Here is a 16,420-nt window from a genome sequence, read left to right as displayed (position 1 = left end):
AGGGACTAGATGGCTCTTAATGAAGACCCTCTCTGACCAGGTTTGCCAACACCTGCCAGCCCAGGGTTGGCCCATGTGACACAGAGATCAGGATTGCTCTTGAAGGTTCTTGTCAGAATTGCACACAATACCAGACTCAAAGTTAAGTGCATGTTCTGTGTGGTGTGCTCTGCAAATTCACTCTAGAAAGCACAGGGTAGGAGAGGAGAGTGAAACTGCTGCCTCACTATGTACAGCTTTTAAGCTTCTGGAACCAAATGCATATTCCTCCCCCAGCCCTCTGTGGACACCATTACAAGAGAAACCCTGCTAGTTATGCCTTGCTACGGCTCTGACCCATGCCATCGGTGGGGTGTTCCTTCATCAGAGAAAGTAGGTGTACACTTTAGCCAAGTCTTTCCATCAGGCCCTGAGTACATCAACCAAGCACTGAGCCTCACCCCCCACCCCCCACCCCCCACTCCCCGGTCTCATGGTTGCCAAGCCTCCCTGCCCTCCATTGTAGCTGTCATGAGAGAAAACCATCTAAACTCAAATAGAGAGCAGGTACTTAAGGAGGCAGGTCAGAGACAGCAGTCAGCCATATGTGTTCCCAGCCCTGCCTAGCCAGCAAAACTTGCTCCTACTGACTTCCCTGAAATCCTAAATGTGAAAAGGCCACCAGACTAATTGGCATTATTTTCCAAGATTTGCATTTATACATAGGTCTCTACAACATTTACCTTTAGGCATTTTCCCTTATGGGAAAGATGAAAGGGACCACACAGGATACTTTCCTACTGTGTGACTCCTGGTGTAAAGGTATTGAGGAAGCCAGATGCTCATGGGTAGGCTCAGAGCCCTGACACAGTGGCAGCTAGCAACTGTGCTCAATGCTCCAGGAAGCCTAGGGATGGCAGCCTGGCCTAGGTTCCCTACAGCATACTGCAGATCCTGACCCTATTGTGGGAAGCTAGGAACTGGAGTTCAGAGACATGGGCTCTGGGCAGGTGTCAGTGGCTCAATGGAAGACTCTTGCACATCTTGGTGTCATCCCATGTATATCCCAAGAGAGGAGAAGGGGCTAGATAGTGTGAAAGGACAGGACATGCCAAAGGCAGGGTACTAGGAGACAGCAAGGAAAACAACATGGAGAGGCTGAGCCCAAAAAAGCTAGGATGCAGCAGAGAAGGAAATGGGGAAGAGGCATGCATGAAGGATCCATCTGAATTCCTGAGCTTCAGGGAAGGCAGGGAGCTCAGCCTATAGCTGATTGTTTCACACTGAAGAAGGCGAGAAGAGACAGCCAGAACTGTGACCACGTGTTGAAGGAAGTTTGATGTGATGCTCAGAAGAGAGACCAGCTGGAAGTACAGCCCTGACCATATTAGGCAGGTACCTTGGTACTTGGGTACTTTAACCAACAAGACAATAGAGTAATACCCAGAGGAGCAGAACAGGAGGCTAAGATCACTTAGAGGACTGAGCACAGAGCCTCAGTTCAGGTTCAGAATCAGATCAGCAGGAAGCTAGCACTACTGAGCTAGCCATGTTTTCTGCTAATGGCCAATGGAAAGGAAGGGAGTCTCACTCAAATGCTTCTTCATGAGGAGGTATTGAGAATGAGACTCTAGGATACACACACACCAGGAAAAAGTGCTGTTGAAGCAGGTCCTGGACTCCCTGCAACCTCAACCCCTAACCCCAGGAACCTACAAATAAAACTGCATGTCTTAGGGGAAGATGGTGATGACTCAAAGCAGATACTTAGAGATGCTTACTGAATGTACCCATCTCCAGCCAAGCTCTACAGAACAGTAAATTATTCAGAAGTCTCCAGTGACGTGCATGAGCCACCCACACAAGTGTCACAAGCGAGAGTAAGACAGCAACTACATACACCCTTGCAGGGCTGGCAGGAGTAGAGTAACTGAGCTCTGTGTGTCTACCACATGAGATTGAGCTGTCTTCTTTGCCAGGCAGGTAGGGCCTGTGTTGCTATTGCCACATGGAGACACTACACCTGCAGCTTTCCCACTGGAAAAAGGCAGTTTGTAAGGTAAAATGGAAAAGCCCAAGTTAAAATGAGGTGCTTCAACTTGATTGGACGTGTTAATTGGGGTGGTCAAAAGGGAGCTTTTAATTGCTGGACTTGAACACTTTGGTAGCTGGGCCTTGGTAGTCAGCCTCTGGCGGAGGAAGTGACCAAGTAACCTTGGAGGCTAGCTTTAGGGATGTAATCTAAGGGTGTTTTAGCACAGCAGAGGGAAGCGGGGAGAAGGGCGAGGCCTTCTTGTTTGCCATGCTGCCCAATGCTTGCCGTGCTCTGGCTGACTTACTTGGGCAGTGAGCAGCTTGTCAAGAGAAGGGAGCAATTCATAGGAGCAGGTCTGGGGAACCAGCAGAGAACTAGACAGAGCTTCTGGGCCTGGAAGAGGGCCAGGCAAAGACTCGGTGGAAGAGATCCTCTGCCAGAGGAGGGAGCTAAAGCCTTGGTGTGGAGGTGTGGAAGATGAAAGTGCAGGCAGGTGGCCGGATAGTGATGAGAGGGAGAGCTCGGGAGGCAGTTTGGGTTCCTGGGCATGGAGTCAGACACCAGTTGCCAAGAAGATCTGTCTTCCTTGGAAGCAAGAGAAAGGCAGGGTCTGAGTTGGAGGGGGTGGGAATATGAGAAAAATTTCAGACCTAAACCAGCTAGCCCTGTGGCCATAGCCTTGCCAAGAGCTCATTGGCCTGAACATGTGCTATTATAGGGATTGACAGCCTGGGCCAACCAGAGAAAGTTCTGGAGGACAGAAGGATCTAGTGACCCCTCATTGCTAGAATCTGTTTAAGATGGAAGTTTATGACCTCCTTCCTGGGCCCAAATGCCCCAGCAAAGTGGGTGACATTCTGAAAGCACAGGCTCAACTCCCTGAAACTGGGTCAGGGCAAGAGCCCTAGATTGTTACAGCCTCTGAAGTGAGTCCACACTGCTAAACCACTGACACTGTGACTCTGTGACAAAAAGAGTGGGAAATCCCTGCTATGATTCTAATTCTACCACCTGACAAAGGGTTTGCTCATATACCTGACAAAGGCCTCTGCTAATTACAAGCCTGGCAGCAGACTGGTGGATTAGTCTGCCCTCAGGGTGACAACCTGGTGACCCTCACAATCAGGGCAGAGCTTGGACCAGGTAGTGTTACAGCAGCCTCCATGATGTTGAGTCACTGGGAATTCCAAAGGCAGAGCAGGGCCATTTCCTATGGGTTAGGTGTAGATCCAGAGCAGGGAGAAAGGACAAAGGAAACCCTGGGCTCTTTGGACACAGTTATATCAGATAAAACTCAATTGGAAACATAAGTGTGCAACTAGAGCCCAGAAGAGGAGCTGGCTGCAAACCTGTTGCTAGTGTTTGACCAATAGGGTGTGGCAGAGAGGCCTGAGTCAGGATTCCTGGAAAGAATGGATATGCCTTCCCTCCTTAGAAGGATAAGAAGGATCCTTCTAAGGATCCAGAAGGGATGTAAGTGGTTCTTCCCAGGAGTTTTGCTTTGACAGGAGAGAGCAGAGAATAGCATCTGCTTATGGAGGACTTCAAAGGTAAAAAGAAGACTCATCTACTGCCAGCCATGAGAAGCAAGTCACATTTGAGCAGTTCTGATTGGCCTTGGGTGCCCTTAAGAATCTCTTCCTGAATTCCAGCATAGAAAACACAGCTAGGTAGGCCCACACTAGAAACAGACATCATCCTGTGAGCCTCATTTCAAGTCAGCCATTGGCAAGGCTGTACTCTGCAGGGAGTGGATGGCCAAGTGTGTTGTGGCAGTGCCAGTGCAGGGTACCCTGCAGAAGCAGCTCCATGTAGCTTTCATCAGGCCTTTGAAACCCGGGGATGTGTCATTCAGCCCTCTTGAACAGGAGGCCCACTGCAGCACAGCCTGCGCCTCTCTATAGTTCCTCATAGTTCTTTGTATCCCCCACTGTCTGCGGCACTCGCTTTGTGATTGCCGCATGTTGTCTTCCTGGATTATATATTGTTGGGGCAATGTCTTCTTCACTGATAGATTCCAGGTTTCCAGAGCAGTAATTGGCACTTTCTACATTGCTCAATAAATAGCATTAAATCCAGGAGTAACCACACACTGCTTTTGCTCCTGTGTCTCTGTGGTACTATATGGGGGCGAGCATCATGGTGCCTCCAGTATTATTTTCTGTTGAGGATTGCTTTGACTACTCTGTGCCTGTGTGTTTCCAGCTGAATTTCCAGACTGGGTAGTGAATGTCATCAGAATTTAGATAGGAATTGCATTCTATTCCTATTTAGATAGGAATAGAATCTGTAAGTAGCTTTCAGCAATATAACCATTTTCACATTGCTAAATCTCCTAATCCACGAATGTGGACAGTCTTTCCATTTCTGAGTTTTTTTGCTTCAGTGTTGTATGACTTCAGCTATAAAGGTATCTCACATATTAAGTTTATTTTATTTTCAGTTTTGAACAGGCTTATAAATAAAATTATTTCCTCGGCAGATTTGTTAATGTATACTTTAAAGTACTGATTTTTATGTTGACTTTTGTATCTTGCTGATAGTGTTTATCAGATCTAAGAACTTTTTGGTAGAGTTTTTAAAATTCTTAAAATGGGGAGTAGAAGAGGGGTGGACACCCAGAGAGAGAAGGGGAAGGGGGCGGGGGATAAGGGAAGACCTGTGTAAAGGGTACTGGGAGGAGAGGAAGGGCTGATACTGAGTTGTAAAGGGAATAATTAAATAAACTATTTTAAAAATCAGAAAAAAAAAAGATAGACATGTTGTAGGGACAGGAGTAATTTGAATTATTCCTTCGCTGTTTGTGTCTTCTCTATTTCTTTCTCTTGTCCTCTTGCCCTGATCTGAATGTATAGTGGTGGACAGCATGTGGGTCTGTCCCGAGTAGGCTCGTTGTACTGATGTTGTTACCAACTGTCTAAGCTTTCTCCTCACCTCTGCTAGGATGTGATGTTGAATTTTGCCAGCCTTTCTCTGCATCTCTTGAAGCGATCACCTGCTTTCCCGTGGTTTTGTTTCTGTCCTACATTATTACACCATCACTTAACTTACACTGAGCCATCCTTGGTGGCCCGAGTGACTCTAACTTGGTCATTACATATGATCTTTTTAGTGTGCTGTTGAACTCAGTTTGTACTTCTTTCCCAGTTATTTGTTCATCAAGGAGACTTGTCTGCAGCGTTTCCTTTTGTGTTCTGTCCTTACCCAGCGCAGGTGTGAGAACAATATGGCACTGGTATAAACAGACATATACAAGCATGGAGTGGAAGGGCAGCCATCACACATTGCTGTACCTGTGAAATCTGGAAACAATAAGAGCAGGATGTGACCAGGGAAGGGAAACCATTAGGGAGAGGAAGGGGCCTCTGGTGGGGTGGAGGGGAAGAGTGTGGGTGACGGGCAGATGTGACTGAAGCACCTTAGACCTGAGGTACCATAGAAACCCACAGTTGAGAAGCACTGTGGCAGTCAGAAGAACAGTACTCGGTTAGGAAAGGGCTGGTATTTCCTATGTGTGGAGTTCCTTCCCTGTTCCCACCTTCCCATCACTGGACTAGAGCAGTCATGCATTAGTATTTTACACGTGACACTAGACAGACCTTTAAACACAGTTGTACACACAGATTGACCCCATGCCTGGAGTGCAACTCACCGTAAGATCCCAAGTGTCCACATGCTGCCATTTGATCCTTCCTCTGGTCTGAAGTGAACACATAGAAGCTTCATCGCTGAGGGCGAGTCCTCTCTGTCCTGTGTCCTTTCTCTTGGCGACACAGAGCATCTCACTGCTGCCATCATACTCACCCCTTCCAGTTTTCATGTCAGCTTTCATGGGGCAATATTTTCTCAAAAAGGGAAAGAAAATGCAGCTGAGGAAGATTTCTGAGCAGCTGGCACAGGCAGAGAACAGACATAGCCACCTCCCCATCTCCTGTGTCCATGCTTTGTGGACTCCTGCTGGGAGAGGGCCCTGGAGCCCTGGGTGGTCTGCTCAGCCACTGCACTGCACAGGCAAAAACAGTGCCTGCAGGAGGCAGGTCGTAGACACTAGAAGCAGTGCTAGCATCACTCTAAATAAAGATGGAGAGTTTTGCTGGGGGCTTTGGGTACCATACAAGCTGTGAGCATGGTGAACATGCTGTACACAGCAGCATGTTACCTAGGGTGCCCCGGATGTGCCTATCAAACTTAAGTTAACTTAAGGAAAGTATGACACAAGGGAGGCCCCAAGAGAGCTGAGGGGCCAGGGTTCTGGAAGAAACCTCTATAGCCTGGTGAACTTTGTGAGCACGCGCTATTATACACACCTTGCCCCAAAGTAATTATATGTCTGTTCTGGGTATTGTCTTAAGTGATGGCGTGCACACTCTACATCTGCACTGCAACCATGACCCCATATCTTCCTTTGTTTCCCATCTTCAAAAGGCCTTGGGTCCCTGGTGAGGCATAAACTTAAACTCAAGTCCTCACTCATGCTTACACAACACACACTGTCCACTGAGTCACCTTCTCGGGGTGTGTGTGTGTGTACATACACATGAACGAACATTCATGGTCTCTGTTACCTAACGGACTGTTGTCATATGAAAAGGAGGTATGGTTGGTGGGAGGTGCCTGGATGGACTGCTGCTGTGGTCAGTCAGCACAGACATTCCATGTTTTTGGAATCACACATATCCACCAAGTAAGCTTGCCAATCTCTTAGTCACTCCTGCTTCCCGCCTTGATTTATCTGCTGTGTCTCAAAAATGCCTGCTGGTATTTCCCATCAGGATGGATGTTTCTTTGTGTCTCTTCTCAGTACTACCCACCTTAAGACTGTTGACTAGAAATAGAGTATCATTCGTCCCGTTCTTTAGGTGAACCGAAGCTCTGTTGTGGCAGTGCAGCCTTCTTTACATCCAGCCAGTCTGCCCCCAAATCCCTATGCCAAGCACTTAAGATGCCACCTGGCATTCTCTTGGCCAGCTGTGCCCAGCGATTCTTGGTTTTGTTGTTGGCTTCTGACTGCCCTCCTGGATTTTATATGCATCCTAGTTAAATAGCCCAAAGCTGGGTTCTGTTTCTACACCAGCCATCTGCTGTAGATGGGACCTTGGTCACTTCCAGCTCTTCAATCACTTACCCAGACTCATTCTATCTGGCTTGTCCTGTAGCTCCCAAGGTCCCTTCCTTGTTCTCTCTTAATATGAAAGTTCCCTGTGTTCCCAATGCCCAGTTGAAAGATGTGTAGCAAGCACCCTCACAATGGGCCAGCATCCTCAGCAGGATCAGGAGGTGTCATTATCCTGAGTGAGCCAAGACCTGGACCACAATGGCCTCTCTGAAGTCTACAGAATGAGCACACCTCTGTATATTTAAGAAAATGTTGTTCTTCAGAAATTCTAACTTAACTAGGATCTGCATGTTTCTCTGACAAACTGGCAGCCTAGTCCCAATCCCGCCCAGGCTACATGCCTTTCCCTCAGTTACTTAATTTCACTAACTGGACATTTTTGTGTTGTCATGTGTCATCCACGTTGGGTCTGAGCCACATGCCACTCGGACTCTTCCCCCATTTCCTGCCTTCTGCAGGACATTCTTACCGGGTCTCAAGAATATCCTGTGGGTTTTCTCTAGGAAAAGGGCCCATGCAGGCCACATCCCACGTTGCTACAGAAGATACCTTTGTTCCATCTTGTTGGTAGTGACAATTTCTCTGGGCATATGATTCCAGGTAGCCAGGTCTCCTTTTGGCACATAGGAATATCAACCCACTGCCTTCCGCTTCCCTTGCTGTGAAGATGACCTTCTTTCCTAGCTGCTGTCAGAATCCTGAGTCTGCCTTTGCTAGTCTGTGATTGGTTTCGAATACCTATAGATTTCTGGTTTTGCTGTCCCTGTGAGGCTCTTCACTGCCTGGCCTGGGTCTTCCCGGCTGTGGAGAGTCAATGGTTGTTCCCTCCTTGAGTGCTCATTGAAGGCGTTTTCCTGGCCTCCCTCCTGATCACTGTGGCTTCTGCTCCACCTTGTCCCTTTGGCTGCAGCATCAGGGATTGGGCTTCCCAGCTTTCTTCCTTATGTCCCAGTAGTTACACAGTGCTGTTACACACAGGTCTGAAGCTCTGTATGGCTCCTGTCTACAGGTCAGGTCCATCACTGAAGAAAGCACATTAAATGGGTATAATTGCAGTCTGTGCTAATCTGAATGGACTTTGTTTGGGGAGATGGCATCAGTGACAGTGACAGCTCCTACACATCACGCAGAAACCTTTTCTTGCCAGCCAGCCTTCCCACTTCATGAGTCCTTGTCACAGCCATAGAACTCCCAACTATGTCTGGATGTCACCAGTGCTTCACAGGGCCCTTGCTCTGCCCCACCCACCATCTGTTCTTGGTTCTTTTGCACCCATTGGTCCCCTCTGCCTGTCACAGACTTCCCACCTACCAGTTGCTTTTTATGATTCTGATGACTTCAGGAAGTGTTGGCCAGTGTGAGCATGGATGCCTCTTATAAAGCGTGTGTGTTGGAGTACTGGTGGGGGAGTTGGGGAACCTTTTGGCTATAGGGCCCGAGGGCAGGGCCTGAGGGATACAGGCAGTTGTGTTCACACCCGTGTTCCTGCCTGAGGGCCTGTGAGGCCGCTCTTGCCATTGCACTTCCCACCAGGATTTTCTGAGCCCTCAAGCTCGGAGCCAGACAAATCCTCCTATCACAGCAATATGGAAAATAAGGGTGAGATTCTGCTCATGATGGACTGGGGGAGGGAGATGCTAGTGGCCGTTGTGCACAATGTACCTTGGGGCTACACAGTACAGTGTTCACCTCAGTCACCAGCCTTCATTTGAAGCTGCCTCTTCCCTACACAAGGTGCAAGTAGAGGAGCAGTATGCTCTGCCCTCTGGAGTTATCAGCAGTTCCATCAGAAGTGTCTGTCTGCATGTGCGCACTTACTTAGTTACGAGCTGATGCTCAGTTTATACTTCAGGCGCTGTGTTAGCTCACTGCTCAGCCTGCTACCTGTGGCCATGAGACACTATTCCAAGGTGACCCTGTGGCTTGTCCTTAAGCAGGTCCTCGTGTGGCTTCATCAAGTGCTGCAAGTTTCTCTGGTGTTTCCCTGCCCACCCTGGCATCAGTCATTATTTCTTTTGTTGGTGAATGGCTTGAGGGTGCCATGTTGGCTCCACCTGCCCCAGCCTCTGGGTGGCTCTTTGCTGAGAAATGTCTTTGGTTGGAAGGTCATGCTTCCTGGGGTGTAATTGGCAGCACTCCTGTTCAGTGCGGTTGGGGATGGATGTCACACAGGGGGGCTGCAGTAGCTTTGGCCAGGAAAATCTAGCAGCTAAACACAGCAGCTGTGTAGGCAGGTTTGAAGCCAGGCAACCTCTCGGGGTCACTTTATTCTACAGCTTCTACCCAGAGGTGAGGTAAGGTCACTTACCCTTTGGGACTGGCTCTGGCTCTCCCTAGTCTGTAGCTTGTCCACTGCACAGCACAGCTGCTATGCTGATGTTCATTCTGCCCTGGGCCCTGCTACTTAGGACTTTATGCCCTATTGTTAGGAGTTTCATCTGTGAGCGGCCTACTCACTTCCTCCTTCCTCCGCATGTGTGAGAAAAGCCAGCTTCAGAGACCCTGGGCATTCAGGCCGGGTTGTACAAGAGCGGCTTCCTCCCTCCGCTCTCAGTGGCACACACAGATAACGCCGAGCTGACGTCCTGGGTGCAGCCTACTCCTGGGGACCCATTAATATGCTCCAGTGTACCCTAAGGAGAGAATACCTGTAGCAAGTCTTTTTTTTTTTTTTAATGACCAAGTCATACTGACTTTGTAGAGTTACTTCATCTTCCCGACAAATGACTATATCTCTAGTAGACACCATTTAATATATACATAGATTATACACTGGTCATTTGCCATCATAATAGATCTGTGTCTCTCTTACAGCTTGAGCCTCTGCCAGAAAAGGTTCTACATCAGAGACCCAATGCCAATGCCGTCCACTCCATGGAAAAAGTGATGGACATCCACAGTAAGTGGCTGGCCAAGTCATCGTGGGGACCCAGGGCAGAAGCAGAAGGCCTCACCTCCCCTGGCATGTGATCAGCTAGTAGAGACTCCCTGAACCAGGTCCTACTGTACAGGGCTTCAAAAGAATCTGGGCACCAATGGTCTCAAACTACTTGGTTCAGTTGCATAGAACTTACTTGGACTGAAAAAAATCTATGTCATGCCAGAGGTACCTAGCACAGGGTAGAACTCATCCCCAATTCAGACAACAAATCCCAAGCAGCAGGCACACAGCCAGACACCACACATCGCCCTGCCTCAGGTAAAACCTGCTACTCCTTGCCTGGCTCTCTGATACGCTATCCTAGTACATAAGCTCACAAAGATGATACACACCTGAAGGCTTCACCCAGGTACCTACTGGGCCATTTAGTTCTGCTTTCAAAACTGTTTCAACTAATGCCCCTAACTCTAGAAAGCTGCTTCAGCGGGGCTCCAAGTGCTGAACCTGGATGTGATATATCCACAGCCCCTATAAGGCTCCAGGTAGGAAACTCTCTTAAGTCTAGGTACCAGCAAGTCTCCATGTGTCTGCTCCCAGAATTTCTGATCACCCACAGCAAGGCAAGAGTCCCACAGACGTGGACAGCCTGGTCCCACAACAGTTCACAGCCCTGTGTTCAGGTGACCTGTAATGCAGAAATTACACCACAAGGGCCTGTGAGGGCAGTGCCAGCCAGCACTCTTCAGAAAGGCACTTTTCAGGCACAAGTGAGTCTCCGTAGGACCCATTAACCTGCAGAAGTGGGGAGTCGCTGAGTGTTCCCCTCTCCCCCAGGCAAGTACTGGCGCTGCCTGCAGCGTCTGTCCTCCACGGTGGGGCACTCTCTGATTGAGGCGCAAAAGTGTGAGAAGGAAGAAGCCGAGACAGTCACCGCCATGGCCTCGCTGTCTGTAGGCGTCAAACCTGCTGAGAAGAGGTGAGTCCTGTCCATTCCGTCCCAAAGGCCTGCTGAGTACACCTGTGCATGAGGACCTGACAGAGTCTTCCTTGTGTCAGGCTTGCCCTTTAGGGACAGGGTAAATGGTGGCATGCCCACTGACTCAACAAACCAAAACTGTCTATCAGGAAAGAGCTTGCACTTTGGTGGGGCAGGGATCTTGACAACTCTGTGGGAAAGGGAACCTGATTGCACAGGGCCTCCCTCACCCACTGTGCACCCTGCCCGACCCCCTTTCTCCTCTACAGATCTGAGGAGGAGCCCATGGAGGAGGAACCACCACTGTAGCCCGAAGCTGCTGTTCTCTCCTTTGTTTGTCTGTCTTGAAGCTCAGCCAAGAAACTTACCCGTATCACTCCTGCGTCCTGCCTTGGTGCTCTCTTGAGTACAAAAGGACAGCAGGCGTGCAGCAGCAACGGGAGGCCTTTCTGCCGCCCTGGACCACAGGTCTGGAGACGCACACAGAACACCAGGTGTGGCAGATCACATGGAACACAGGACAGCGCGCAACACACGGGCACACAGACATGTGGAAGCCAAGCACACGCTGGTGGGTCCCCCCTCCCCCCGGGAAGCCGCGAAGGAAGAAGCTTGTGGCAACTTGGGCAGAGTTGCTGAATCAAGTTGACATGAGGAAAATGAAAATCAAAGATCTAATAATACAGAACAAACTTGATTAAAACTGGTGCTTAACATTTGATTCTTACCCACAATCCCACAGTCTCCGTGTAAACCACTCAACTCATCTTGTAGCTTTTTTTTTTTTAAAGAAAAAACCATTTTCTATGGCTCTGGCCTGCCTTGTGAACCTTAGTGGGGTGCTGTGGGGGTTCACAGCTTAGTGAGGGACAGAGTTGGAAGAAACTTTAAAGGAAAAAAAAAACTGGACAGAACAGAAATGTGAGTCTGGGAATCAGCTGGAGCTTCTTGACGCCATCGGAAGATGCGAGTTTGTGCCTTTTTTTATTGCTCTGATGGAATTTTTTGTGGCTGGGTTTTCTGAAGTCTGAGGAACAATGCCTTAAGAAAAAAAAAAAAAAAAACACCACTGAGAATTGGTGTGACAGTGTCCTGTGGCTGGCTGAGCCTGGCATTACAAGAGTGGGCACCAGCCACTGTCCCCAAGGGCCGAAGTACAGCCAGCCTTGCTTGGTTTGATCGCCACTTAAGGAAGATGAGGTAGTTCCAAAAAGCAGTGAACGCCGCCAGCAGTTTTAAAGTCTAACACATTTTAAACGGATCCAAAGTCGTCTTTCCTCATCCATCACTTAGCAGTTGAGCATCTCCATTCGGTTGTGAAGCATGTCGTAGGCACACTGCAGTGTTACGATCGGAATGCTTTTCATTAAAAGCAGGTAGCATGAAGTATTGCTTAAATTTTAGGTATAAATAAATATATATATGTATAATATATATTCCACTGTATTCCAAGCTAAGAAACTTGATTCTTATGAGATCTTGATAAAATATTTATAATGCATTTATAGACAAAGTATATATAAATATATATAATAAATCCAGACCGCAGAGGTCCTGGCAGGTGAAAGACGTGTGTTAGCTCTGAGGTGCTGAGGGCTGGGGTCTGGATTGAAGCCCAAGGATTTTTGAGCTCCAGATTGGCCAGCTTCCAGATTGCCAGCATGTTCACCCCTGGGCAACTTCCCTACCAGTTTGTACTTTAATTTTAATTATTTTCTAACAGAACCTCTGCCCTCGCCAAGCCTCCATGCACATATGTACCTGATGAGTTTTTATAGCAAAAGATATAAACTTGCTGTTGATTTTTGTATGAATTTTTCACAAAAAGATCCTGAAGAAAACATTATTTTGTGGATTTTACATTTTTCCCTTACCATTCAGCAGTTTTCTGAAGGTGGTAATGTCTGAAACTTTTTCTTTCTAAATTCTTACTTGTACATTTTTTTTTAGCTCTGAAGGTTATTTTTATGGTTTGATTTTTGTTTCTTTTTGTACAGCAAGCAGGGCTCTGCTTTGAGCAGGAGCGCTGCTGACATGCTTGGTTTTTTAGAGCAGACCTCTCGAGATTGGGCAGCAGATCTGCGTGGCACCCTGGTCTTGTCCAGCTCACCCGGGAGCAGCACTTCCAGGGGCTTCTGCCCTGCAACACCACTAGTATTACAGGGCGGGCAGGCCTCGTGAGCCGTGAGGGTGGTCGGCATTAGCGAGTGTGGACTTGTAACCACTCCATCAGGATAGAACCCCAGCTCGAGTTTCCCAAAGACCTTTGAGGCTCTGGCCCTGCACCTGTTCAGGAATTTCCATTGCGGCCTCATAACCTGGACTCTGGCTAGAGCTATAGCCCTAGGTTTGTAGCCTGTGGCCGCTGAACCAAGGCCTTTGTCCTTGTCCTGCAGGAATACACAGGGTCCTGAGGGACAGCAGTCTTTGTCTTTGCTCTTTTTTTTTTTCTTACGACAACTGACTTTTTAACTGCTAACTTCTTTTCTAGCACTTAAAGCCGCCAATTTCTTTCCAAAGTATGTGGAGTTCAGACTGGTGAGCGGAAGTTGAGATACTCAAAAGGGACATCAAGCTAAGTTTCTGAATTTGGTGGCATTTACAGGGTAGATGGGAACTGGGTCAAGCTTTTGACAGACAGGCTGAGCACACATTCTTGGACTTTTGATGGCTGGGCTGCTGTGAGTGCTGAGCTAAGACAGAGGGTAGAGAGGTCTTAGGACATGACTGACTTTGCCCTCCCTGTGGCTGCTCTGGCCCTTGGAGAAGGAGCAGACTTGAGGGAGCCCATGCAACCTCTCCCTTGCTTGTCACTGCATGGCGACAGAGGCCAGCTAGCTGCTCTTCTGGCCGCCTTGGCCCATTTTCTGCAAACCCTGCCACCTGCCCTCTTGTGCCAGCCACGACTCGTGGGAGGTGCCCCTCATCTTACTTTTTCAGGTGATGGGTAACAGGCCACTCAGTGGCCAGGGTACTGTGAGAGGGACTCACTTTGGTCCTATTCAGTCACCCTTTGATGCAGGGGCCTGGCCAGGGAGCCAACTCACTCCAGCTTCCCTGTGAGCTGAAAGCATTACCTACCATATAGCCTTTTCTTCCCTTTGAAGACACATGTGGCCCTTCCCCACAGTCATCACCCAGGGCAGAGGGCAGAAGGTCAGCCTTGACCTCCAGGGCAGGACCACAGCACTCCCCTGCCTGGACCTTGAACCTTCCACCTTCTCCCTTCCTTTGCAGAGGCCTTGGTGGGTGCTGGGAAGGGAGCTGGGAGCAAGCACTTTACATCCCTTTAAGGGAAGCCCAAAGCACCGTGTCCTCAGGATGCCGGTGTCCACTCACCTTGGGTCTTCCACCTGCACCCTGAGAGCCCACGCTCCACCAGCAGGCGGCTGTTCCAAGGCCACTACCCACTGGGACATCCCAGGGCTCTGGCTTGAGGGCCGCTTTATCAAAGTGTTTCAGTTTTTCTTTACTTTCAAATCTGTCCCCAAGAGGAAGGACCATCCTGCAGTGGTCTCCACAGCACTGGTGATAGACTTGGTCGTGTTTCTTTCCTCAGAACATTCCTTCTTCACTGGTCACAGCCACGTGCTCATTCCATCCTTCTTTTTGTAGACTTTGGGCCCATGTATTTTATGGGCATTGATACATATATAAATATATAGATATAAATATATAAATATATTTTTTTAAGTTTCCTACACCTGGAGGTTGCATGGACGTACGCCGGCATGTCTTTATATTGTATACAGATTTTGCACGCCAAACTCGGCAGCTTTGGGGAAGGAGAAACAATGCCTTTCTTTCCCCTCTCATGATGTTTGCAGATGCAGAAATTTTTTTTCTGTAAAACAAAACAAAACCTTGAAGGAGAAGAGGGGGGAGTTTGAGTCTTATTGAACTTATTCTTAAGAAACTGTACTTTTTATTGTAAGAAAAAAGGACTACTTACACACTTGTCATTAAGGAAAGTTTACCTAGCACCTTTGACATACCGATAGAGAGTCGATTGTATCCATGTGCAAGCCCCACGTTCACACCCTACTGCCTGTCTGGCAAGCTGGCTGGGGGCATTTTCTTTTGTTTTGTTGGTTTTCTCCTTTTCTCTCCCCACACAGGGCCAGGTGCACCCTGCCTGCTGTCACCAGCCTCTGGTCGAGAACCTGAGGTTCTGGTGAGTCCCCGTCTCAGCACAACTGTGCTGATGGGTTCCTTCCTTCAGGAAGACACGGGCAGGGGCTGGGTTTCCGCATTGGGCAGTCCAGGCCTTTGTGAGCCCTAGGTCTCAGCGACACTTGGCACTGGAGGAAACTATTTCTCCCTCTCAAGGATCCGGGCGTGCTCTGCACCCGGCCTTGGTGGCCTCACCGGCCTCACGTTGATCAGAGTCTCCTATGGAAGAGAAGAATGCAGACAGGCTTGTTCAGGGTTGTGCACTCCACTGAGGAGATGCCATTTCCTGATCTGTAAGAATGTTAAACATGCTGTTTCCATATATGTGCAGGAGGCTGACCTCATTCAGCAAGAGCTCACTACAGAAGTGTGGTCAAAGCCGCCACCGGAGCGCTGTGACATGAAGCTGTGTGTGCTCCACAGCCATGACCGCCTTCACTCTGTAACAGCCTGTTTTCTCTTTGATTGTCTGGACCTCCCCTCCGCGGCGCTTTCTCCTCTTGGCGGGGTTGGGAGTCATGTTTGGTTTTCTCATTCTTGTTTTTGTTTTGTGTGGTGGGTTTCACTGACCGGCGGTGTCCTCTGGCGGTCACCTCTTTCCACCTCCCGGGTCCAGTGTTTGTACCACATCACACACTTGTCGCTCTCGTGGTGTAAATAAAGACTGCGTTAATTGCCCTCCCATCTTTGTTACCTCCTTATGTTCTTTCCCCCAGCGTGGGGGGGGGGGGGGAGGGTGTGTGCGCGAGCGCACCCAGGACACTGGGCACTGACTCCCATGCCCTGGGAATCATTGGGCCCCGTCACTTGGATTGAACTCCAGCAGCCTCTCACTCTTCCCAGCTAAGCACTCAGAGCAGATATGAAAGCTGCCAGTTCCCACCACTAACAATGAATCCCGACTCCCACGGGTCCTTGGAGGCCTTGGTTTCCAGAGGAGCATGGTCTACCATCAGACAAACACCAGCCAGTCATAGAAAACTTAGCTGTAATTTCTTAGCTGTAGTTTACGTGTCCCAGCTGTTTGTGCTGTTATAAGTTACAGGCAGGGCGTGGATGTCCCTGGCTTCAGGTCTCCTAAGGCCGTGCGTCAGCCTTCTCTGAAAGCTTGAAAGGGGTGCCCTCTCGTACACTCCTTGGGTTGGCAGACCTTTCCTGACTCTCATGGTGCCTACAGCAAAGCAACCTGGGAGACGGCATCCCCTTGGTAGACTTGAGAGCAAGTCCTAATAAATTTCAGATATTTCCTGGTCTTCACTT

General features: G+C 48.9%; 1 protein-coding gene across 9 annotated transcripts in view; it reads left to right on the top strand.

The window, feature by feature from the left end:
• The window catches only part of Hdac4 (histone deacetylase 4), a 242,442-nt gene extending 226,598 nt beyond the window's left edge, over positions 1–15,844 (top strand). For all 9 annotated transcript variants that reach the window (XM_029480595.1, XM_029480619.1, XM_029480601.1 and 6 more), the window contains 3 exons: positions 9,945–10,029; positions 10,846–10,987; positions 11,257–15,844. In XM_029480595.1, the coding sequence (XP_029336455.1) occupies positions 9,945–10,029; positions 10,846–10,987; positions 11,257–11,296 (267 nt within the window). In that variant the 3' untranslated portion in view covers positions 11,297–15,844. The remainder of the gene's footprint in view (positions 1–9,944; positions 10,030–10,845; positions 10,988–11,256) is intronic.
• The last annotated feature ends 576 nt before the right edge of the window (positions 15,845–16,420 follow it).

Source organism: Mus caroli, chromosome 1 (genome assembly GCF_900094665.2).
Source record: "Mus caroli chromosome 1, CAROLI_EIJ_v1.1, whole genome shotgun sequence".
Classification (NCBI taxonomy): Eukaryota; Metazoa; Chordata; class Mammalia; order Rodentia; family Muridae; genus Mus; species Mus caroli.
This window is presented reverse-complemented; position numbering and strand designations above follow the sequence as displayed.